At 42.5% G+C, this 25,998-nt stretch overlaps 1 protein-coding gene across 2 annotated transcripts in view; it reads right to left on the reverse strand.

Moving 5' to 3' along the window:
• Positions 1-544: 544 nt before the first annotated feature.
• The window catches only part of SHTN1 (shootin 1), a 53,734-nt gene continuing 28,280 nt past the window's right edge, over positions 545-25,998 (reverse strand). The window contains exons 9-17 of one of the 2 annotated variants that reach the window (XM_040071881.2): positions 20,135-20,281; positions 18,696-18,849; positions 17,519-17,624; positions 15,718-15,800; positions 12,705-12,814; positions 12,040-12,093; positions 9,246-9,366; positions 8,187-8,370; positions 545-1,320 (exon numbers count right to left, since the gene is read on the reverse strand). In XM_040071881.2, coding sequence (XP_039927815.1) covers positions 1,110-1,320; positions 8,187-8,370; positions 9,246-9,366; positions 12,040-12,093; positions 12,705-12,814; positions 15,718-15,800; positions 17,519-17,624; positions 18,696-18,849; positions 20,135-20,281 — 1,170 coding nt within the window. In that variant the 3' untranslated portion in view covers positions 545-1,109. Of the gene's footprint in view, positions 1,321-8,186; positions 8,371-9,245; positions 9,367-12,039; positions 12,094-12,704; positions 12,818-15,717; positions 15,801-17,518; positions 17,625-18,695; positions 18,850-20,134; positions 20,282-25,998 lie in introns of both variants that reach the window. The other variant, XM_040071880.2, reaches the window with a different exon arrangement.

The following is a 25,998-nucleotide window of genomic DNA, read 5'->3' on the forward strand; positions in this document are numbered from 1 at the left end:
ACTGTGTTGAATTTAAAGAGACTATAATGGAATGTGAATTGGCAGTGGAGCAAATCAATGATGTTCCTATCTCACCGTTGTCATAGGAAATAAGGGCTGAGGGAAACTGGGATTTGTGTTATCAAATACAGACACCTGAAGTGTCACCTAATAAAGAAATTAATGCCACCAGTGTGTGCCAGGTTCAAAGCAAGGGCTCATTTGTTAGCACTGTGAGCTTTCAGCTGGGAGTTCTCAGAATGTTGATGATTCCAATAACTTGCAGTCCTAGAATGAATCCCAAAGGCAGCCCATACCCACCGGAGCCTAAGGCAAGTTATTTTTGTGCAGCAGTGAAAACAGACTCCGGCTGCAGCAGTTCCAAAAGCTGCTGTGTAACACTGAAACAAAACCCAGGAGCAAATCCTCCTTTGCAAAGCTTTCAACCCAAGTGAGAGCACCAGTCCCAGCCCACAAAGCCCTGACTCTGGCTATCACTGCCCAAAGTCTCGGTACCACAGTGAGATGCTGCACTGCCTCTGCATTTCAGTCTCTGTCCCCTGACAATGTGAGACAAAAGGATTGTGCTTGTGCTTTTCACTTCCTCCCTGTGTGGGGACAGCAGGCAGGGGACCAACAAGGTTTTGGTTTAAGTGGATATCAAAACAGTTTTAGAGAAATATGTCTGAACACATTTTTATTAATAGTTAGTAACACCCTCGCATACTGAAGCTGATGAGGGTGTAACCACTTACAGGGTCTAACCCAAACCTGTCCGGCTCAAGAGGGATGCAAGGGGCTTCTGGCAAGCTTTGGAACAGACCTTTAACAAGGCATCTTCTCAATAAAAGAAGAGCTAAAAAAAGCCTCTTCAAATCCATTTTTAAAGGTAACTAACACTATCTAAGAAATTAATAACCATACCCGCAAAATTAAAATGGGAAAGGGATTTTGAGTGACACACAGTTATTTAAACACTTCGGTGCATGTAACAAAAACTGCATACGAAAGACCATTTCAATCTGTATTGTTTCTGTCTGGAGTACAGACCGTGGCCCCTAGTAACACACCTAAGCAATTCACATGTCCAGATAATGATTCCCAAAAGGTACAGCCTTGCAGAGTAACAATTAACAGCTAGAACTATCTGTTTCTTTTATTTTCCCAACGTTAGTTTCTTTATGCAGTGGCTTGCTTGTTTCCTCTTTCACTTTGTTCTGGTTCAGGGCGTTTTCAGACATTTGATCCCCACTGGTGGACACAGGATCTAAAACTACCACAGATTCTGTCTGTTTCTCGCTGCTAGAAGCTTTTCTTGTCAATTCTGTGTGACTAGTTGATCTAGAGAAAAAAAGAATAAATACATAAATACAAATGACAATTTGACATATTCAGAACAGCATAAAAACACAGAAAAGCATTTCTGTTAGTAGCACTTATGACCAAGACAGGTCTGCTAAGCTAATAAATAGATTTATGGATTTAACAGCTGTTACGTACAGATAGCAGTGCACAAAATGCAACAGTCACATTCCCCCTCCTGGATGATTTGCTAAGCCAAGCATGGAAGATGAAAAATGAACTCACAAGGCACTGAAAAACAGCTTCTCCACACCTCTAGCCCAGAGCCACCTGCTCGGGGGCTGCACTGCCTGACTGAGGCACAGCACAACCAGGAGTTCCCTTGGCTGCTGCTGGTCTCACTGGGAGCAAGCGCTAATCATTTCTGGAAATTCACCTCCTGCCTTTGCTGAACTCTCAAGGGCATTTGACCCACGCTCCATGCTGCAGAAATGGGGTTACACCACCATTGTTTGCAGTGCAGGGATTCGTGTGGATAAAAAGCCTCCGAGTGAGGAGGAAGGAAAGGTCAGAGACACCCGGGTTGTCAAAGCTGGCATCAGCCTCTGAATACTAAAAGCACTTGTCTGTATTCAGAAGCTTTGTAGTGGCATTGAAAACATGCAGGCAAATCCTCAGATTAGCTGGACTGCACCAGCAGAGAACATGGCAAACACTGGGAATGCTCGGCGTGAACAAGTGGCAGATTGGGGTGTTCCCACTGCCAGCTTAATCCTGCTGAGTGGGTAGATAGAGAGCCTAAGAGCACCACAGGCTTGTGCCTCCTGCACCCTGCATTCCAGAGCCTGAGCCTTCCAGAGCCTGAGCCTACAGAGCCTGAGCCTTCCAGAGCCTGAGCCTTCCAGAGCCTGTGACCCCAGAACCTGAGCCTTCCAGAGCCTGAGCCTTCCAGAGCCTGAGCCTACAGAGCCTGTGACCCCAGAACCTGAGCCTTCCAGGGCCTGAGCCTACAGAGCCTGTGCCTTCCAGAGCCTGTGACCCCAGAGCCTGAGCCCCCAGAACCTGAATCCTTCCAGAGCCTGATCCTTCCAGAGCCTGTCAGCCCAGTGCCTGTGGGCTCAGAGCCGGGCAGGCTCAGGGATGGCAGCCACATTGTACTGACCCATCCTCAGGCAGGGCTTTGCATACCACTATGGATGCACAGTCCACACCCACAGAGCCCAGACTGGGCAGGTGCTGAAATCCCTCTAGCTGGAAGGTCCTACATGCACTGTAGCCTTGTCCTTCCCCACCCCCACACATCCTTTTCCTTTTTTTTTCTCTAAATGTTCATGCTTATTTATAAGGAACAGTCTTCCACACTGGTAAAGTAACACCCTTGAGAGGAAAAGGTAGAGTCAAATGGAGGCCAGAGGAAGAAATTCAGCTACGGGATCCATCTGCCATGAACTGCCCTTTATTGTGACAGTCTTTGTCCTAAAGAAAAGAAGAAAGAGGTAACCCCACTCAACAATGAGAACACTGGGCGGGGACTGCACCAGCTCCCACCTGATGGGGAGAGAATAAACGAACAGGTTAAAAACAAAAAGATAATCACAGAAACAAAAGTGGCTGCACTTTCCATTTCAGAAAGAATTCACTCAGCTTGCTGCTGCAGCGCTGGATAGAGCAAATGAAATTCCACGTTCAAGCTTTAATTACAAGAATTGTCTCTAACATTAGAATTTTGGTATAAGTTAATTAATGCAGAAATTGGCGCTAATAGATACAGTTTCAGACTCATTTGATTATCATCAGAAGCTAGTGATTTCAAAAGGAAAATAATGCTTATTTTATGCAAAAGTTGTCAATCATTCCAGAGAAATACAAGATGGGGTATTCTGAATGTTACAGCAAATTAAACTTTTTAAAGCAGTGCAACTAGAAGAGGGTTATTTTAAAAAGTGCTACTTTTGAAAAGCTGATTGCCCAACACTATAAAGATGGTCAAAGCCATAAATGCCAAGTTCATTTTTATTTCACTTTGGAGGTAACTATCTTTCAAATCCCAACAGCTGGACTATTTAATAACAATCTGGTGAATCAAAGTATAATTCTTCACTGGGCTCACAGTGGGGAGTCTGCATTAGTGTATGGCAGCATTCCAGCAACTGATGCACAGCCAAACGCACTGAAGTCTGTTTCATTTATAACAAAAATGGATAAAATGGCAATCATATTTACCACCTTCAAAGGACAGAAAAATGAAAGATGTCGATATAAAGTAGTTTAATGGAGAAAACCGGTGATTAAATCAGTGTTTGCAGCATAAAAATAAGAATTACTATCCGACTTTGTTGTACCAGTATTGCCTTCTTCAAATCCTTCACACTGGTGCAGCACCAGCCTGACAATGCTGCTGTTACAGCTGAGGCATTGTTAAAAATTATTAACCCTATTTATCACTTATTCACAGCTTACTTTCAACAGTTTGTCAAGAGCAGAATGTTTCAGTGTGAAGAACAAACGTAATTTTGGTGCTCCTTTTCAAAAAAACAGTGTCTACTCATACAAATATAGCTGGGAAAAGCAATGAGTAAAGATAGTTTGCCACAGTTCTGAAAAACTCAATTTTGTCCAGCCAAGGTATTTGCATTTAATTCTATGCAAAGCTCTTCCCTCACTGAGATTGTTAATGCTGTTATCAATGTTCTTGTTATTTCTCCAACTGTATATTTAAACCAGAAATTGAGACCCTAGTTCTATTGTACTCATTCACACACAGTTGTTCAAAAGTCTGCATGCATTTCTTTTATGATGAAACACATCAAATCTGCACTGTGAAATATGGATTGAGATGATAAATGCATTTGAGATTAACTCTTTGGGATATGCAATGTTCCATGCTTCGTTACGTAAGAGTATCAGAAGCAATCTCTTCTGTTTATATAGTTACAGAATCTACAGAAGGTGTAAATACTAAAGGGTTACTAAAGTCTGTGAAGTAGCACTGCTGTGACCTTTGCATAAAATTTACAGTAGGAGTACAAAAGGACAAACTAAGGATCAGGTTGTCAACTGAGACTTGGATTTTCTTTGTTTCCTCTGGCAATATTAGAACCTTGGCATTATTTAACCTGGGTCGGTGTTCTATTCACGAAATCATTGTAAAATCATTGTGATATGTATTCATTAGAAAACAGAATTTTATGTCAGCATTCATTGAGAATAGAAGTAAAAACTGTAGATGTGTCTATTCTTTCAGAATTGTTTACAAGGTAGGAGAATAAACCAGAGAAGACCACAGGCTAATACTGGGCAACAGTAAAAATACACCAAATTCCAAGGTTTGAAAGTCTGAGATGAACAAAGAATTCCACCACAGTACTACGAGCATCTGTCCAACAGTGATTACAGGGAATATAAACAGGGACACTGGTGAATAAGCCCTCTGTCCCCTACTGATAGTACCAGTGCTACCTGCAACACCAGACATCTGTGAAGGAAGTGCAGGAAACCTTCTCCGTTTCAGAAGCCCCTGCTAAACCCAGCTGAGTACAAAGGTGGTCAGCACAGCAGCCCACAGAACAGAACTGCAGACAATCTTTAGCATGGCGATTGTTCCCATTTTCAGGTGCTTCTTCTGAAAAAGCTCAAAAAGGTCAGAAAATTTACTTAAATGAAGGATCTTGGAGAGCTTCTGCCTGCACTGAGAGGGCACACAAAGAGTACAAGCTAAGAAAAATGTCTCAGTAGCTTTTAAAAGTTAAAACTGAGGAGACCTCCAACTTCCAGAACATCCCATTGTTGTCTTCATCTCTTGTTTAAACTAAATTGCCCATGTTCAAGCTGCAGTGGAAAACCTTTGCAGCTCATTCCAGCTGAGGCTGAGCTGCTCCCTGCAGAGCTGGTAGTTGATTTGGGGTACTAAGATTACAGCGGGGAGAGGGAGGACAAATCCTTTAATTGTACAAAATCATCAGATTAAGACTAACCCTCTCTGTAGTGCACTCTGTCAGCAGAGAACTCTGCAACCCAGGAACACAATGTTTACCAAGTGCTGAAAAAAACCTCACCAAACAACCAAAAACCTGGCGGCAGAGCCAGACACACCTCTCCCTTCTGTGCCTACACACTGCAGGGGGTCACGGGAACTTTCTTTGCTCCCAAGGAAAATAAATTGTCACCTTTCTTACAGTTGTCCCTGAATTACACTCATGCTGGGTTAAACACTGGGGAAGAGATGTGCAGAGGAAGTTACCTGCACACTGAGGTAAGGCCTCAGTTTCTCTACAGGACACACATTCCTGATGTCTCCCCCCTGAGCACCACCTCAGCAAAATTTCACATATTTCAAACCATCTCCTTAACTGCTTCAGACACAAGAACCTCTTGCACTGATGGAACACCTCACCCAGGGGTTCTAAACTCAGGTTTTCTATAGCAAGTTATACATTTTATACATTAAAACTGAGATGAAGAAAAAAGAATAAAGCCTGCCCTGTAAGAGGGATAGCCTGGCAATTATGAGACATGCAGTCACCCCCAGTGACGTGAAAGGTTTGCTCAGCTGCTGCAAACGGGTTAAGAAGTCACACCTTGGTTAGATTTCAAGGAATTGCAAATGATGAGGGAGCTGCATCCTTTAACCTCAGGCGGGAGAAAGGAGAAGAGGATTTCTCATGCAGGGTATGCAGTCAGTCCAGGAGAGATGTTTGTGCAGTCAGCTCCCTTAGGGAATGGAGTGGTGCACCAGGAGCAGTGGCGGGGGAAGCAGCCCCAGCTGCAGCGCACAAGGGTCAGGGTGATTCCCTGAACCAGCTCCCTTGTGGCCCCCCAGGACACCCAAAAAGCCTGGACCACAGGCCCTGGTTTAGCTTCACTCACACAATGGATCCAGGATGCACTAAGGGCACCCCAGAACACAAATCAAAGCAGAGCAAACACAGACAATACTGAGATTTGCTTCAGAAGTGCTCTGCTGATCAAACGAAGCTGCTTCCAGGGAAGCCCAGAGAACTGCCTAACTGCAGAGCTGAGTTGTCAGACCTGCTGGCCAGATGAACTCCCCTCTGCTGCCTGCTTCCAAGGAGCCCTGTTTCCAACAGCGCTTTCACACCTCCGAGTCTGGAGGCTGCCTCTACCAACCTCTGCTGCAAACAGGACCCAGGAGAGAAAAGAAAAGCAATTGCTCTGTAAGGTGGTGTGGGGCCTGCAGGTTATCCCTGCTCCTCCTGCCAGCCTGGCCACACAAGAGAAGGAGAGCCCCAGCACCTTCTCTCTCGCTGGAAATGCATCCCTAAGGATGAGTGTTCCCAGTTAAGCAGGTTTACACCAGTGACTGCATGCACGGAAGCCCTGCAGCACTAAGGACTCTGGCCCACCACATTTGTTTTAATGCTTTAAACAGATAAATTAACGTGAAATGTGTCTTTCAGGATGTCACTGAATAGGCAAGCTGAGAAATAAATTGAGCTCCACATATGCTTTTATAACACGTAACAACTGTGACTGTCAACACAAGATCCTTTTCACTGTCAATTCACCACGCATTCTGCGAGACCTTGGGGCCTGCAATTATTTCATTTCCTTTCTTGTAAATGCAATTTCCACTTAGTTCAGTGGAATAAAAGTACACAAAAGGTGGCAGGAGTTGCTTGTATTTTCTGGTTTGTTCAAAATCGTAGAAATCCACAAACTACAAACACAGTTTTCAGGAACAACCTCACCTTTCTGTCAGGGTAGGCGTTCAAGAAAATGCAGTGGCATTATTCATGTCAAAACAACTGTTGAAAATATCTTCATCTCTCGGATTAAATTAAAATGAAGATCATTTTTCTTCTAAGGATACTCAAATGAAATAAAAGGGGAAAATACATATGGTTGAAAATGGCATTCTGCTTTTAATTCTCTGTGGGAATTAAATACAACAGTAGAGCACAAAAGGAAATTGGGCTTTTTATCCACTCAAATGATGAAAGTACCTTCATGAGAGTGAAGTATCAGTTCATAAAAATAGATGCAAACTGAATATTCAGCTCATTTGTCATGACTTCCTCCTCTGAACAAAGCAATGGAGATTTGCTAGAATTGGTACTGGTGGTATTTTCTAATTGACAGAACAGGAAATCAGAAGTTTAATTAGCCATAACTACAATATTTTTCCAATCTGATCTGTCTCATCTCTTTCCTTTTCTTGAAATGACAAACAACCTGGCAAGGCAACCAAAGGGAGTGCACAGCCTAATTCCAAAAGGAGCCTGGTATTGTTGGAGAACAAACCAATCCTCCAGGAACCTGAAATAAATATTGCTGAAGTAGGTTTAATAACTCTGATGCTGGTTTCAGGTGTTCAGTTTGCTGTGATGAAAGATTCTGCTGCCCATCTGTGTAAATGCAGAGCTATTTTTTTTTTTTTTTTTAACTTGAGATTTCAAGGTAATTCAAAATCTTTACCAACAAATTTTTAAGAATAAGAGTCAGGACTTATTTTGGTTCAACAGAAACTGCCCTGCACACCAGCATGTAGACAGAGATGACTCACATGATTGTAATTTTTAAAGTACTTGCCAGAACTACTTTTAATCAAGAGTTAACAATATAACTACCATCCCTCTTCAGGTTACGGAAAAAACCCTCAGCCTTATTATTCTTCAAATCTCTCGAGGATTTTTTTTTTTTTTGACAGGGAAGATGGGACTTTTTTTTGAAGAATGTTCACAGGTTTTAGAGGGAAAGAACTTTATTACAGAGAGTTTAATTTCTCATTTCACATGAGACTGCAAATTATTTGGGGAGTCAACGGTAAACAGCTGCAGACCGTACATTTACCTTGTTAACCAAAACTGGCATTAAATCACTTTCCAAACACACCAGCTAAACACACCTTGTACTACAATATATCTAGAAATCCAAATTCTACTTACTGTAATGTAGGCTTGGAGCCTGTAGCACCCTTATGCTGGCTGGGGACAGGACCTGAGTTGGGTACTTTGGAAGTGAATTCTGTCTCCACATCTTTCTTGTTCACTGCTGCCTGTGGGGCACTGGCTCCCGAACCCAGCACGGGCAGAGACTTTGATTCTGATGTGGCCAACATTCCAGTGGGACCTAAAATCCAAAGAAAGTTTAGTTTTTGTTATCCAGATTGGTCTAGAAACAACACGAAAGCAGAGCAGAACTCAAGCTAACTGCAGAAATCAAAATGGAATTTTAATGAACAGCATCCAGGGCAAGAGAATATCAAAATACTGCATTTGCAGCTTCTGCTCTCCCCACCAAGATTTTCCTTTCTTGTAGCACAGGCAGCACTTGCTGTGTTGATCCTCCTGCATTCTGGGGTGGTGGTAAATCCTGCTGCCCACATGGCCCTACACAGGCACAGCTCTGGTGCTCTCCCAGCCTTGATTGCACAAAAACTGTTCTCAACAGTAATGAGGAGTCAGTGAATTGTCTGCAAAGTCCAAGATAAAACTCTACAGCGACATTCAAACCAGCCACTCCTGCATCAGCTATGGCACGGACTTACACTTGCACAAACTGTGTTTGCAGCCAAGCAGAACATCAACAGTTTCTTACAGATAATGACAGTAAAGCACAGTGTAAAAACTACAGACCTCTGGTCTGCACAGGAGGTTAATTCAAATCACCAGCCATAAACCTCATTTCTCTGGCTAGCATTATTTTCAGGAGTTTTTTCACAGAAGGTTGAAGCAGTAACTCCAGCAATAACATCTGAGCTCCAGGCTGGAAAGAGGAAATGACACACAGTCATTTTCTGACTGTGTGTGCAGAAAATTCTGACAGAAGCATCCCTTGGTAAAAATGGGATGAAAAGCAACAGGTGAGACAGGGAAGGGAGACACTGGAGAAGGTGAAGTTCTCCACAATGGCTGCAATGGCAGTGGTCTGAAAGAGAATGCAAAGCCTCAAGAGTCACTTAATGCAGGGGGATGAAGAGGACTCCTGTGAAATCCAGCACTTACTGCCACTGTCCTGGTCAGTGGTCACTTTCCGGCGTCGCAGGACTCGTTCCAGCTCTGTTTCACCACTGTCTGTCTCAAGGGACTTCAAGCTTCGGGAACTGGTGGATTTATTGAGTGTTTCCTACAGCAAGAAAAAGGCAGGAGAAACTCTCTGAGGACAGATTATGCCTTGCCAAGCAGCTCATGTGCACCAGTTCAGAATCTTTTACGCTGCAGCTCTGAGCTGCATTGCTGAGCTCTTCCATCGGCACAACAGAAGCATCTGGGATCTGCTCAGCATCCCACCCTTACTGGGACTAATGATATAGGGATAAACCACACCTACTACACACTAGGGAGTTGATATCAGGCTTAAGAGAGAAGCCCTGGCCCTGCCACTAATGAACAAATTCTGATATTTGCGGGAAACTGCCAACTTTCTCCATCTTAACGTCTGAAGGATCTTAAGAAACTTTTACTGCTCCAGTGGGTTTTATATTTTAGCATGGTCCTGTGTTGCTGCATCCTGGTGTATACTTGTATCTGCAGAAGTCAGAATTTATCAGCTACAACTGCAGCACATTATATCCTGTAATATAGCTGATCTGCCATAAACCTGACCCCCTGTCTATATAACTCAAGGCTGCTCTTTCACACAGAGTTAGATCTCAAGCTGAACACACAGAACAGAAATAAATGCTGTTACTGCCTTATGCCTAGGCTAGCATGTGGTATCAGCGAAGCTGCAAGTCCAGGAGCACTTCTCTTAAAGTGGGAGGAAGAGAGGCTTTAAGCAAAGCCTGAAACCTCACAAACTCACCTACAGGAATTTAAACACATATTTAGTGCATACTGCACACATTTCCCAACTCACAACGATCAGTTGCTGGATCAGAACCTACTTGATTGTAAAATTTGCCCCAAATGTTTATAATGCAACTAGAAATTTGGTACCCATATACTATTTCATTCTCCCTCCGAGCCTTCTAAAACATGTCAGACTCATATAGCACTTTTCCAGACCATAAATAATGTTCTACTGACATCTTTTGTTTATATGTACATAACTTTTGAGCAGAAATAGCAAAGGACAAAAGGAAATAGCAAGTTGCAAGAGCTGTGCTATTTTCAGGAGCCCTGCAAAGAAGCTCTTAATTCTTCACTCCTGCCTAGAAGTTAAAAAATTTTCTTTCAAAACTATCTGAAATTTAACTGAGCAGGTTATTCATTAGTAGTATGCTCCAGACCTGTACAAATATGTATGTACAAAAGCAACTTAAAAAACGGAGTCACTTAAACTCTGGAATTTGCACAACATAAATGTGTTTTGTTTGTAACAATTGTATGGAGGCCTACACAAAATGCATAATTAGCATAGTAGCAACAAATGTTTACTCCATCACATTCCACCCCTATGTTTGTTGTCTGACTGTGCATAATCACTGCTCTCAAGAACAGACTGGAGTTGCATTTTATACAGTTTGCCTTGCACTGCAAATACCCTGGAAGGCTCAAAAGCAACGAGCCCGACACAGAAGTGCAGTGCCTGCAGGTTCCTCTCTGCTCCCTCTGAAGTGCACAGTCAAGTCTCATCCACTGATGCCAGTGACACAGTGCTGCAGAAATAGAACAGCTATTAGAGAACGAAGGGACCCTGGGCAGGACAGCTCTGCCCAACCCTCACTGGTCCAAACAGCACACCACATCCCACTGTTTCCTGTAATTACGGAATTCTGCTTAAAGCACAGTCTCAGTGCTGAGTTTTATTCCTTTCCTATTTACTGCCGCATTTAATTATGTGTCCTTCTAATGAGGGCTCAGCATCAGGGTCTGGTGACTCTCTAGACCATTCCTTCCCTTCTTCCCCTGCTTTCACATGCCTGGAGAAGAGCAATTTTTAACACATCACTGGTGCCCCACTGGTGATTTTAAATCTCAGCAGAGGCTGTGGCTACACTCTGCTGTACCGTCTTGCATCCCCCAAAACACCAGTGAACTGTTTTTGTAAGGGCTGTTTATTCCCAGAGAATGATTAGCTTCACCTTTTGTAGAGTGGAAGTGAAGCATTTTGCTTCAATACCGGCAGAATTTCACCTGACACGCCAAAGTGGCACTTCAAAAGCTTCAGGGTTACAGAAGTCAGGGAGCAAGAACTACAGCTCCTTCTGACTGATACAATTTTAGCTCTTGTGCAAAAGAAACCAGTTAAAAACAAGCAATGCAACACTTGAGTAGAAGACACAACAGGAGCAAACTGAGCACACTGCTCTCACCTGGACCAAACATGCCTAATGTTTTTATTTTGTGATAAGGGGTTATGTGGACACCTGTTCAGAATCCATTTTTTCTACATATAAATGCAGACAGACCAGAGCTATTGCTTTATTTAAACTTCACCTATGCTAACAAGAAATCTGGTGCCACAGGAAAGACACCAGTTGATGAGGACAACTCTACATCTACTCTATGTGCAGTCCAGGGGCTTTACTTTGGACTAGATAGAGATACCCAGCTGCCTCTCCATTCCTAAGCATCCCCACTGTGAGTATTTGGAAAGTTTCCAAGGAATCTACTGCAAACACAGACCATAAAATCCCCTCTAGTGGCAGGAGCACACAAACCCAGAGCAGAGTGCCAAAACAAATTCTCCTAGCAAGACCAAAATCCTTAAGTCAAAGTAAAAGATGGAACTGGGGAATTTGCTCCCAAACTGCTCTATGGCTTCAAAATAAAATGCAGAAGTTTCACAGTTTGCACAGAAGGCCCTGTCAGCTCAATGGGAAGAAAATGAAATATAATATGAAAGCTCCCTTACCAGAATCCCTTTTAGTTCTTTCATTGCACTTTCAGAGGGCTTTGGTGTTTCTGGCTGTAAACAAACACAACAAATGTTAAAAGGCACACGAAATGGGCCAGGACAGACTCTGCACCTGCAGACAGACCTCACACAGGGGCTGCCATGCCCACTCCTCTGTCCCCTCCTCCCGTGGGCACAGGGCTAACATTCCATCTATTTCCTTATTCAGATGAAGAGAAGAGCCTCAGCTCTCAGCATTGTGAATCACAGACTATACAGAGACATTTTGCCTTTGTGAAGGAGGTAAGCAATGTTCTACACCAGCCACATTCAGGTATTAGGTGTAAGTGTTGCATAAAAGAAAAAAAAAGTGCAAATGCAGTCTACTTGTTGATCATCCCCTTTAACCCCTTCAGGTATTCTCCGTGTGCTTTTTGTTTCTTAGCAGCTGTTTGCTTACAAGCTTCTTTTCTGTGTCAAAGAAACTGGCCTTTATTTACTTACTGCTGCCTTCATTTTCTTTGTTCTTCAGGTATATGCTGCTCTAATTCATTTTATCCAAAATCAAGCTAAGTAAACGAGGTGAGGAAAATGTATTCTTCTGAATATTTAACAGAAAAGGTTATTTTCAGTGTAAATTACTGCACTTAGCTAAAATTATTGGTCTGCTGCTTATTCCAAACCTTTGTTTTAGGCCTGCTTGACTGGTTGACCGGTCTCAGATGAACTCCCTTTTTAATCCTGTCCATCATTTCTTCCACAGCTTGCCTCTTCAGATCTGTGACTTCTTCACCTGCTAAAAAAGCCAAAGAGCAGATCACATTTCAGACAGGAACTGCAGAGAAATGGTACAAAGCACAAACCATGTTCTCATTCTGGATACAGGGATCTTTGCTATCAGCTCTGCTGCCCCAAGCTCCTCCAGGATAAAATGCCAATCTACGCTGAGGATCCTGACTTTGTAAATGCCCAACTGCAGAAGTTTGGACAGGAGCAGGGCCCACAACCTGAAAAAAGCAAAGCTCCTGAAGAGTTTGGGAACTGCAAAAGCTCAGTGCTCTAAGCTGAAGCACCAGGGATTGAAAGGACACAGCTCTGCTTCCACTGTGGCTCAGCAGAAATTTCCACAGCTCCACTGACACAAGAGATGCTGACAATGCCCGATGCCAGTGACTCGCAGCCATGGCTCCCAAGGACCTGGCTGGAACAACACACCAACACCTCAGCCCAAACTAAACCCTCCCCTTCAATAAACGCTGCTTCAAGATAGAGGGAAAAACTGAAATGCCATGAAAGGAAATAGCTGCTTTTTCAAGAGATTTGATGTCAGGACTGCAAAATATTCAGATGACATGGGAAGCTCTGTGATGAACCTAAACAATGCCTGTTAACTTACCAGCATTCTGGATAACAAAAGAAAACACCCTTAACATACCCGAAAGGGGAGGGCGGGGGAAGAGCACTTAAAGCAAATACTTTGAGAAACAGGGTTGATCCCATTCAAAGCTGCAACCTTGTACCTTATGTAACAGGAATTTTAAAAAGACTTCTGCTCTCTCACTTGTCAGGGTACTATTGATGATTCATAGAAATGTGGTTTCTGTATTCTAAGCCGATTTAATGTCAGGCTTTAATTTCACAAACAGGCTGTTTCAAATATAAAAGCTTAATTGGTGGTATGGGAGAGAAACCACTCATTCTAAGTCCTTTAAAAAGGGTCAAAACAAGCCTCAAGTTTGATATAATAACTAGATCAAGAAAGAACATTCTCCCTTTTTTATTTTTATTTTAAGAACAGCTCAACTATTAAGAGGAAAAGCAGTTTATATGTAATTGAAGAAAGGTCAGAACTGTGAGTTTACTAATAAATAATGAAAGAATGGGGAGTAGAGAACTTGGAGTGAATTTCATAGTATTTCCTGCAATCACTGTTTGCGACAGTCTCAACAAAAAGGTGTAATCAAAACATCTAGGATGCTTCAAGGTAAGGAACCCTGACAAATCAAGGCACCATAACTGGACTTCTACTGAAAGACAAGATTGACTCTTAATCAGAGATCTTGGTACAAGGTCATCTCTCTAACTATTCTACCCAGACCAACAACCTTGTTCCTCTCAGACTGGTAACCAGTTCCCAGAAATTCCCCCAGGGACCTGCCCAAGTCACTCCATCCCTCAGCTCCTCACCTGAAAATGGGAGGAGTAATACTTTCTTTCCCCCACTTCCTGCCCGTTGGTTCCATGCAACAATCCAGCCTGGCTAACATACCATTAGCCTGCTAACAGCAGGGGGGGTTTTAACAGTTATATCCTATAATTTCAGCCAGGTTCCCCTCTTTGTTTAAGTGGCAGCAAATGAATTAAGCAATTCACTACAAACAAACTCCTGCTGTTTCAGGAGGAAGAGGGAAACAGCAAGAAAACCCTTGGTTATTTAACTGGCAATGCCTGTCTAACTAGCTCTGACTCTTCAGGAACTCACAGTCATTTGTAAATCTGTACTTAACTCCTGTTCTCAACCTACTAAGTTTCCAGCTTCCATTAACAACAATAAAATGCAATTTCAGCTGTTACTTTGCATGCAGAGCCACCTTAGTGGAAGACTGTTTTGTTTTAGGTTCTCAGTGTTATTAAAGGATTAGAATTACAGTCAACTCTGAGTGGTAATTTCACAAGATATGAATTGAGGGATGAAAACTGAAGTATTTAACAAACAAGCTCAGTGGAGAGGCTCTGGACAGAAGAAATTGCCGTGTGGAAGTTCAGAAATTTCCCTGTATCATGCTGAATACAACCTGCCTCTGTTTAATTAATGCTTGTAGGTTTGGTCTTCTGCCTCCTCCAGGTAACTGTGGAAGCACAAAGCCCTGCACATGCTGCAGCTCAAGCAGGAAGGTTAAAACTTTTCTCCAGTCACAGCAACTGCTAGGTCTTCCCTTGAGGTTTTTCACCTGCAGCCTCAAAGACTGTTCATACTCAAATCCTTTTGGAAAAACTAAATTGAATGCTGATGACCAGTTCAGTTGTGGAGGCAGAGATGGCTATGAGGGCCACACAAATTTACTTGGGATCTTGAGGAAGTTTGCAGTAGAATACAACAGAATATTTCTGTTGGGAAGGCCCTGCAGTGACCATCTGGTCTGACAGCCTGACCACTCCAGGGCTGGCCAAAAGTTAGAGCATGTTCTTAAGGGCCTCAAAAACTTACAAGCTTGGGGCATCAACCATCGCTCTGGGAAGCCTGTTCTAATGTCTGACCATTCTCACCATAAATAAATTCTTCCTTATGTCCAGTCTAAGCATCCCTTGATGCAGTTTTAAACACTCCCACATGTTCTGTCACTGAGCTCAGCACCTCCCTCTCCCTGTCCCTTCCTTAGGAGCTGTAGGCAGCAATAAAGTCACTCCTCAGCCTCCTTTCCTTTGACCCAGACCAGCCCAGAGTGCTCAGCCACCCCTCACAGGAATACCAAAGCTACAGCACCCGAGACACCACCTCCCCTCTCGGTGCACATTTCCTGGGCTGCAATCCCATTTCTGGACTGCAAGGCAGAGGAATGTGCTGGGACACGGACAGCTGTGGTTAATGCTGACAAGCAAAAGCATCTGCACCATCTTTATCCCCAGCTCCTCTCCACGAGCTTGCCCTGCAGCACAGTGGATAACCCACACGGCTTGGGAAGGGATGAGCCGTACCTGACTCCTGCTGAGGCGGTTTCTCCTTCTTGCTCACGTTGGTGTTGGAGTGAGATCTCTTGCGAATCATTGACATGAGAGACCTTGGGGGGAAATGAAACTGCACGTTGTCACTCTGTCCTGGGTCACCCACTGTCAGAATGAGCCTGAACGTGGCACACCACCAGCTTGCTCACACCTGATTATACAGCCACTTACAAAAGACTCATTTAATGGTTCTCGAATGCAGATGCACTGAATTACCCCCCACAATGCCTCCCATCAAAATGCACCAGAGAAATTTATTTCTTTTTAACAGACATTAGGCACAAATCAAAACACTCCGGATTTGAATATTAAAAGCCAGTGTCTCATTGTGACACATGACAAACAGAAGCTGTTCCGGCATAATAAACAGAAAGAAGAGACGTAGATATTGAAGTATTGTTCTCCAGAGGGCACTTAAGTATGGTGATCAGTATCTCCTCACCATTTCCAAGTTTGTAATCTTCTTACAGTGTCAAATAATTATCCCCTCACTATATTCACAACATAGAAGTCCACACCAGCAAATGATTCAAGACTTCAAGAACAAGTACAAGCTCCTGTGCACATCTGATGTGTCAGTGAGATCAGTCACTGCCTACTGAACATTACTCCTTACACAGCAGAGACATCCCTGCCTAAAAGGTCAAAACTCTGTCCTAGAAAAATGCAGCATCCAGTGCCTATGTCCTAAAGCAACTTCTATCCATGTACATGTCACAGTGCATGGGGAAATGGTCTGACTTTGCTACTACAGGGCTTAAAATTAATAGTTTCACCTATTCCAAACAGTAAAGGGCACAAATTTAAACAAAAAATCCCACAACACCCCTACATCATTAATTCATGCTATCCACCAGCGAGAAAGGAGCAAGCAGGCCAAATGAGTTGATGGGCAAAAAAGAAGCAAAAGGTCAAACACAATCTTTCTGAACATGTTTAGTTTCTAAAAATAGTACAAAATGCACGAAGGGATGAATTCTGCCCAATAACTACATCTGTTTAACACAGGACTTAAGAAGACTCCTGGATGTCATTTTTATTACAGAAGGTTGCAAACTGTCATCAAAGTCCATTTATTTTTAAAACCAAGCAGACAACAAGAAGATTATCTGAGATTTTAAAATGAACTAAGCACCCTTTAGTGTTTAGTTAATTCATTTGGGTCTAATGCCTGATATATCAACATAGACTGGTCATCTTCTTTTATAGTTCTTTGCAGAAACCGAGCCAAATTTTGGTAATTTTGCCCAAAACTGCTTGATGACTGTGTGGCTGGGTAGTGATTTTCTTTTTTTTTTTTTTTTTCTTTTCTCCTCTTTAAATTATGAAAGTAATTGTGAGAACTCAATGGGGCCTGCATTTTCATCATCAGTATCTGACATGAAGGGACACACAATAATCTAACATATCCTTTGGTTCAAAGGAGTTTTCTTGGCAATAGAAAGCATTTCACAAGTCTATAATTACAGCTATCAGGTGAATAGAAAAAAAAAAATAATCTCCTAAATTTAGAGGAGACAGGTATCCCTCCTCCTCCAAAGTCGCAGTCTAGACAATTTGTTAGGCTTGGCAAGGCAGACACCGCTCAGAATTGGCCAGGGCGTTAAATCTGGGGGCAGGCGGAGCACGGAGCGTGTCCTGCTGCTCAGGAGCCCCAGACAGGTGCAGAAAGCCTTTTTTCCTTTAAAAACACTCTTCCTGCTTGCATGGCAGCTGAGGTAAGGAATTCTGCTTCTGCAGAGCGGCTCCGCTTGCCCCGGCTGCGAGCACTCACCGTATGGGGTTGGGAGGAGGAGGAGGAGGCAGAGGCGGGGGCGGAGGCGGCGGAGGAGGTGGGGCAGGATTTTCAGACTGCTGGATTCGCTTCTGGAGCTCATCAACTGCACAGGAGCAATGAAACAAACCACCGTGAGTTCTTGGGCTCTCTCATCTTCTCTGAGAACCGACTTCGGTGGTTTAAGGGAAAAAACTCTACTAATTAAGCAAAGAATAAACAAGACTAAACCACACCACTGCCAGAAGTCCATTTTTTGACATTTTCTACCAAGAACAATGCACAGGATTCCCATTAAAACAGCTACCTCTAACCTGAGTTACTACTGAAACTGAAACCCCCCCTCACATAGGATTCTTCAGATAAAATGATGGAGCAGGGAAAACTTGATCCCATTTCTGCAACGGTCTATCTGAGGTTGTATTTGAGAATGAACTAACAAGAGATGAAAGAAATTGACAATTCCAACCTCCAGACTTATCTCTGTCTTGCTGATGGTGTGGGCTTTCCCCATAAAAATGGTCAAAATTGGGTTGTGGCAGAATGGATTTTTTTCTCTCTTGTTTGCATGTCAGACCTAAAATGTGGAAATTACTTTTCTGCACTTGAAATGCTGTCAAATATAATTAACTGAGGAAGGGCAGAAACAGAGGGAAAAAAAAAAGTCTTGAATTTCTTTTAGTTGGGAAAAGTCTTAACAATTGTTCCGTGTACAGTAGGCTATGGCAGAAGTAAGAATATGATTTCCAAAGTGGATATGGTTCTTTGTTTTTGCAATGATGGATTCAAATTAGAATTACAGTATTTTAAACTTCCTTTTACACTTTAAAAGGTTAAAAAAAAAAGTTAAAAATCAACTGAGTGACTTTAAAGTCCAGGTATCATCTTTTGTGTCTTTCACACAGACACTCATTCCCATATATTTATCCATCTGTAAGACTCAGGGCAACCTAACAACAGGATTTTTGCTCCTTACAGAAGTTTTACAAGGTTATCCCTTCACACACCTTTTGGATGCAGTTGTTCTGCAGCTGAAGGCAGCTGCTGTACTTTGTCTAGTGAAGCAAAGGTCTGGATCACAGCTACACAAAAGCTTCTGGAATCTCAAATGCAGCTGTGCACCAACCACCCCCCCACACACTTTATCCCTAAAATGAAAGCTATTACACTATTTTACCTGAATGCTTTAGGTCTCTAGCTTTTTCTTCTGCGTGCTGACACTTCAGCTCCATTTCTTTTTTATCTTCTTCCAAAAGTTCTAGTTGTTGTTTAAGGCGACTAATCTCCTTATGCAGTGACTGATTCTCTAGCTGCTCTTCTAATTCTTTAATCTGCAGTTGGCAAAGAAGAGCATTCATGACAATAAAAGGCATTTTCTGTCCCTCCCACTGGCAAATAACCCACCAGGCACAGTTATGCCTGAAAACATCATGTTATAGTATAGGAGTGAAGCACAAGTCCCAGAAAAAGGAAAATTTTTGAATGAGAGCTGGAAAGATTCTTCTGAGAGATGCCAGAATTTTCTGTTATGACCCCCAACTTGCTTTATCTCTACTTTAAAATGTGTCTTTAGCTCCAAAGTGCTTAAGCTTTACGTTGTTCCCTTTTCTTTTTATAGAGTTTTTATCATATAATTAGAATTTCATTTCAGAACATTTCCTCATTTGAAGCACAAGAACATTGACATTTTTGTTCTCTTACTGCTTCCACTGACAGGCTCATTATTTAAACTCCCTTGTTTCAACTCATGCAGATGCCAGTGGGGGAATTATGGAATATCTGATTCACAGGCAGCATTCAGATGCAGAGTGGCAGTAACTTCACAGCTCCCTAAATACATACATTTTGCCCTACACTTCAAAGTAGCCAAAGATGCAGAGGTTTTCTATGAAATGGCAATTATTATTCCAAAATATTCATTCAGAGCATTTGAGATTGTATAGTCTTAATATTGCTGCACTGATGAAAGGACAGGAATTGTTCACCTATCCCTGGTATTACTCTACTAACAGAGTTTTAGGAACAGGCCTCAGGGCTAAAGCAAAGCTCATTTTCAGGCTTTCCTGGGAAGCAATGGTGATTTCTCCCAGTGAAGAGATTGATCTCATCCAGTTTCAGAGAATACATTTGTTTATATCCTACATCCTCTCACACTCTGCAGATTCACCTTACACTTCCCTGCTCCAGTATGTCTGGCTTCCCCCATCCATTTGTACAGCAAGACCCAGACCTGTGGGTGCACAGCCTACCTCTCACCTCCTGCTCTTTCCTCATTCCCCCAAGACACCTTTTGTATTACTCAATGTCCAAAATATTCTCTTGTCATCTCTTCACCCGACTCACTGCTCGTAGCTGCACTTTACTGGCACCCAGAATAAAACACTTGCCTAAACCAGGGACTTCAGGCTCAGGAGCCTTTGAGTTCTGTACTCATATCTGAACAGTGACACAGAAGAAGGGAATCACAACCTCCTCTGAAATTTAGTTCTTAAACTCGAAGCTCTTACCAGGGGATATGATCTCAAGTAATTCTGAATGTAATTAACACACAGCACTCCTTAAATTCAGGAGGTTTTCACAGACTTTCGGATGAGATGAAAAGAAATTCCTTTTTACCTTTTGCTGGTGTTGAAGCCTCTCTTCCTCTAACGTGTGGGTTAGCTTAGCATTGTCATCCAAAGCCTTCAAAAGCTGTTGATCAGGAGCAGAACTTTGCAGAAGCAACTGGCTCTGCCTTTTCATCTTGTTTTGTTCAATAAACATCTGCCAAAACAAGCCCACCCCCAACAAAAACAACAGTCAGGCAGGCACAGTCTAATGCTAAAACAGCAATTGGAAAGAAAATGAGATATTGACATCATGTTAATGTGGTAGGAATAATGAGGAAGAAGCTGAGAAGGAAGGGGAAAGGAAGGGGAAAGGAAGGGGAAAGGAAGGGGAAAGGAAGGGGAAAGGAAGGGGAAAGGAAGGGGAAAGGAAGGGGAAAGGAAGGGGAAAGGAAGGGGAAAGGAAGGGGAAAGGAAGGGGAAAGGAAGGGGAAAGGAAGGGGAAAGGAAGGGGAAAGGAAGTTTGAGAGCAAAATTCACAAGAGCTAAGCTCACACTGAAAGGAACCAGGTGTTTGCTCAGAACCACCCACTGCTACACCTCCATTACCCACATGTTGGCAGCATTCAGAATGTAAACACATCCCTCAATTCTGTTTCCTGGAGATGGGAACAATCTGAGCCCCATTCTGGGAGCTCTGGAAACACTAAAAGAACTCTAGGTGGAAGATAAAATATCTATGAATTCACAGGCTATCTTCTCAAACACACCTGCAAGCCTTGGCATAAAGCCACTTACTCGAGGGTTAGCTGGATATGTGAATGATGGAAATTCATTTCTTCAGCAAAACGAATTTCAGTCCATGTCTGTGTAATCAGTGTAGGCACTTGCCCTGGGAGAAGGCTTTTAGGACAATTTCAGCCTTTTAGTTCTGATTCTTGTGTTCCTTCCTCTTCCCAAGTTATATTTTTGATGTGGCAAATGCAGGGGGCGGGCAAAAATCAAAATGTCTAGAGACCTGACATTGATAAAAAAATCACACACTCTTCACTTAAGAGGTGCAGAAGTTGTCAGCATATGCAGTTTCCTTAAGAGATCTCTTCCTCCCAGACTGTTTAGGAAGTAGGAAAAAAAAAAGAAAAAAAAAAGATTGCTTCCCAACAAAAAACTTCCTGGTGAATTTATTCTGCACTTTGACATCTCTTTCAGGTGGAGGTTTTCCCCGAGGCAACACAAGCTTCCACTCGACAAACTCAGCTGTGCCTGTTCTTAGAGCAGAAACAGGGACTGGGTCATGCTGGGGTTTCATGTGAGTGTGCACAGGTCAGCAGAGCCACTTCTGGCAGCAGAACAGAGAACAGCCTGAGAATGCAGGTACTCCCTCAGACTGCAAAAACACTGTTGCAGAGCTCAGCAAAAGCAAGGAGATATTTTAAAAGCGTTGGAAATACAAAAGTGCCATGACATCTTTTCAGATTCCCATCCTGTTTACTCACAAACCAGAATTACAGATATTACATACGGTTTCTTCCCCTCTGGTGCCACTGCAATGCTCTGTGATTTCTCTCTTTTAATAGATATTAAGTAGGAGCTGATGCTTGTGGCAAGCATTCTTTGCACAGACACTTCAGCTGAGCCTTCCCAGCAAGCAGCTCCCAGAGCGAGAAAACCACTGACCGTGCTGAACTTTTCCCTCCCCTCGCAGCCTGTCTGACCCTGCATGCCAGGAGGAGTCAACTGATGCAGCCCTAACACCAATAAAACCTGCACTGAACACTCCACTGGGCAGAGCTGGGCCATGGGGGCAGGCAGCAAAGGACTGGAAGCATTTGATGGAGAGGAAATGATGAACGGAGGCGCTGCTGCTGCACTCTGTTATAAAGCAAACAGGAACAAAGCGCTGATGGTGCAAAGTCAAATGTGCACTGGACATCTGCTCTCTGTCCAAATCCTGCCAATCAAACCAGTTTATGCTCATGTTACTTTATACTACTGGCAAATACAATTCAAGGGCAAGAGAATTTCAGAATCAAAGCTACCCACAACAATCCATAAAGGTTTGGCTCTGTATTGCAACTCATTCATTTAACACTTCATGTTCTTAAAAGAAACAGCATTTTTGAACATTGTACTTGAGAAAGGCCTCTAAGACACTGCAAAACTCAGTACTGTCTTGAAGTTTTCTGTGTTCCTGTTAAGTCACTTACAGAAGTTATTTAACCCTGACTGAAAACAACCTCTCTCCAGAAGCCAACTTTAGCAGTTTACCCACTGTGAACTTTCAAAGCAAAGTGAAAACCTGGCTTTATTTATTTATTTATTTATTTTGGAATCTGAAAAATAGTTTAAGGTGATCCATTCAAGTTTCTGTCACAAAATCCAACCAGAGTTGTTCCAGCCTGAGGGAGCAGAAAGCTGCCAAAACCAGAAGAAATCAAGTAGAGCAACTTGATTTCTTCAACTTGAGCAGATACTTCACCAAGTGTAGAAAATTCATATTCACTTTGTTTCATGTTCTTCTGCAACAAAATGATAAAAATCCTTTTCAAGACCTGAACAAAAACCTTTTCATTCAGAAGGTTTCTCATCGAGTCCTGCATTTTCAATTAACTTTATAAATTGCTTTTGTGATATTGCAAATATGTTCCTGCTCACAAATATCAAAGTGTCTTCAACATCACAGAAAGAAATTTGGATTATAAGGTAATGCTGCAATCAGACACGTGGGAACCAAATCTCAGAAGTTACTTACACAATTTCTCTAAGTACCAACATATTCCAAGTGGAAGGGACAAAACCAGACAGGACAGTTGTGTCAAGCAAGCTGGTGGTACTGATTCCAAGTTTTTGAGAGGCTGCACTGTTTGACATAGGACAAAAAAGATTCTTGCAAATTAATTCTAACTTAAAGTTTAAAAAATCAATTCCTGCTTCAGCAGGGCGGAAACCTGACCGTCTGCACAACCCTGAATAGTAATTAAAGTGACTGCTGAAAGGGCAAAACAGCTACTAACAAAATTATTTGGACTAGGTGGAATTTAACCAATTGATGGATTAGTTCCGACTTTGCCACCTGCTAGACAATTATCTGCAGAGCATCCCAATCAACGCTGGGAACACAGGTCGATAGTGCAGGAATCTACTGAAAACCACGCCTGCAGCTGAAGGCAGATCACAAAGAAAAACAATTTGCTTACACCTATCAGTCTGATTTTTAGAATCACCCATTGTTGTGCAGGCCAGCTAGGGATCTTCCTCTCCCCGAGTTTACAAAGAGAAGCTGCAAAGTACAGGAAATCTGGGAGCTGGCCACTTTCCATCAGCAGACTTTTCACAAGAACTGGGGAGGTGGAAAGAAGGGGGTGAAAATAACAGAAGTTTTTCCCTTGACCTCAGTGAGGCCATACCTCATTCTCAGCCCCTTGCTCTAGACCCTTACCCGACAGAGCGTTCACTGCAGCTGTTTTTTGTTTACAGCAGGGCTGAAAAAGGAATTCTTCCTCATTAAAAAAGTTAGAAAGCAATTCCGTTAGTGTCAAATCCCTGGGAACACCAACCCTCGTTCAAGTAAGGTTCAGGATAGAACTGGAGGCTTTCCAACCAACTTTTCTCCCAGGAGCAAAACAATGACAAAGGAAATTCTTTAATGTCCATGTGTGGCTACACTTCCACCTACCATACATCCTTTGGGTGCTTGCTGTGAGCAATAATCCCTTTGTCTTAGTTAAAGTTTGAAGGGAGAAAAATGTCCCAGTACAGCAGGTGTTGCTCTAATAAGGTTATCAATGGCTGCATAAAGTAAAATAAAAATCAGTGGCACACTGTCCATTTTAAATAGAGTAACAAAAGGAAAGTACAAGGCAGAGTCAAACTTGGGAAGTGTCAAACAGAAGAGAAGATCACTCAGTTGTTTTTTCAATGCTCAGCAGCACTGCCCCATCCCTCCTCACAACCTAGTGAGGAATCAGAGAGTGACAGAAGGGTAACCCATTCGCATCTGTCACACTTTACAGGAGCTGATGCCTTCTGCATGATGTACACCCCAAAGCCTTACAGTTTGTGTTCAGACCTCAAATAAGTCCCAAGAGAGGTAGGATCAAGGCATTTGTATCCCCCCAAAAGAACAGGCTGTTTGAAAGATTTTAGGTGATGGGGAGGACAGAGTGATCATGTCTAATTATGACTTACAGGGCACGAAGTGGCTCTAAAGTTAGAATACATTCCAGGTATGGCTGTTGTTCAGTGGCTACTCAGGAAAAAAAATATATAAACTATATATATATAATATACTTTATATATATATAATATAGATATAAAAACTCCTTTCGTGGAGTCAAAGTCTAATCTAGTTGTCTTAGCAGTATGACCATGACAGTGAGTATGTATGAGCAGTGTGACCATGGCAAAGGACATATGCATAGTATGGACAGCCAAGAGTCACTCATAGATGATTCGTAACACCTCTGACCAATAAAGATACAAAGCCAATTGATTTTAGTTACTTGGATAATTGCCAGACAGCTCCTGAATGGACTGTTTCTAAAGAGCTACAAGCTGCAGCATTAGAAGTTTTGTGGCTCCAAAGAAGAGGTCAGAATGGGAGAACTGGAGTAGATGAGTTAAGCCTATTTTCTGCCCATCATTTGATTCTCACCGCAGAGGTACTTGGAGCATGTACTTCTGAGTGTGAGCAGACTGCATTCCCATCAACAATTCCTTAAAAACAGAGCAGTATTTATTTTACCAGCCTGTTCTGTACAAAAGGGTTTCTCAAACTACAGCACTTGTTCTTATGTAGCAAAACTGCACAAAATACAGGGGAAAAAATAATCTCTGTTGTTATTTATTTCTTAATTTCCAGCAGTTTTCTTTTTGTCATGGTAGAAGCATAGCAATACATTCTGTAATGCTCCCAGCCTTAGAGCATTTAGACACCATCTAAGAGATTCAGAAGTAGAACATACACCACACAAAAAAGGAAGAAACATCTTCATTTTTTCCCCCCATAGACTAATTGCCTGAACAAAAAGAGAGGGGAGGGAAAGAGAAAGAGACCAAAGAGTTTCCTAGAGCATACATCTGTTATCATTCCCCAAGCCTCTTCCTGGGAAAAAGCTTGATGAAACACATTAGCATTACATCATGCTTCAAAAGTGCTAACATCCAAGCTCAGGAGAATTCTAGTACTAACTACTTACTTCTCTTTAATTATTAAATCCAGTTCAGTCAGCTGGACTGCAAATTAATTATCTTCAGATACCAGTTGCAGTTGAACTATCCTCAGCAAAGCACAGTGTTGGCACTTGCAAGCACAGAGTTGCCCCTCCAATGCAGGTTCTGCACTCACAGATGTAGTATGTTACCGAGAAAGTCCTCACAAATTAACCCAAAAGGTCACAAATGCATCTGAGGAAGAGGTCTTTGGGAGCTCAAGTCATCAAGATAACCAAGCCCATTGCATGCAACCTCATGAGTAGTGCAGACACCTGCTAGGAGTGACAATGATTTTCTCCAAGTTGACAGCCACGTTTTATTTTTTAATAGGAGTAAGAGTAAGTAAAGTCACATGTGCACTGGCCCAGGTATGGGATGCAGGTATTTTGAGGAAAAACAAGTTAAATACACATTTTGTTGCACAACAGTTACTTAAAAGCACAAACAGCTGGAGGATGGTGTAAGCATTGAGGAGGGAAAGTCAATGAAAAGATGGACAATGCATATTAGAGATTCACTGAATTGTTTTAGTCCATCTAGATCGTAATTCTTTTGAATGCAGCCTTCCAACTTCTTAACTGCAAACTGTTTTACAGGTTACCACAAACACTTGGGAAAACTTTTGTTTCTTTTTCCAGTGGTGCATTTTGAGCAAAAGCCTGCACGAGCCTCAAAAGTGAAAGGAACCCCAACAAACTGCTCAGCAGTTTGACACTTCAT

Source organism: Hirundo rustica, chromosome 8 (genome assembly GCF_015227805.2).
Source record: "Hirundo rustica isolate bHirRus1 chromosome 8, bHirRus1.pri.v3, whole genome shotgun sequence".
In the NCBI taxonomy this organism is placed as follows: domain Eukaryota; kingdom Metazoa; phylum Chordata; class Aves; order Passeriformes; family Hirundinidae; genus Hirundo; species Hirundo rustica.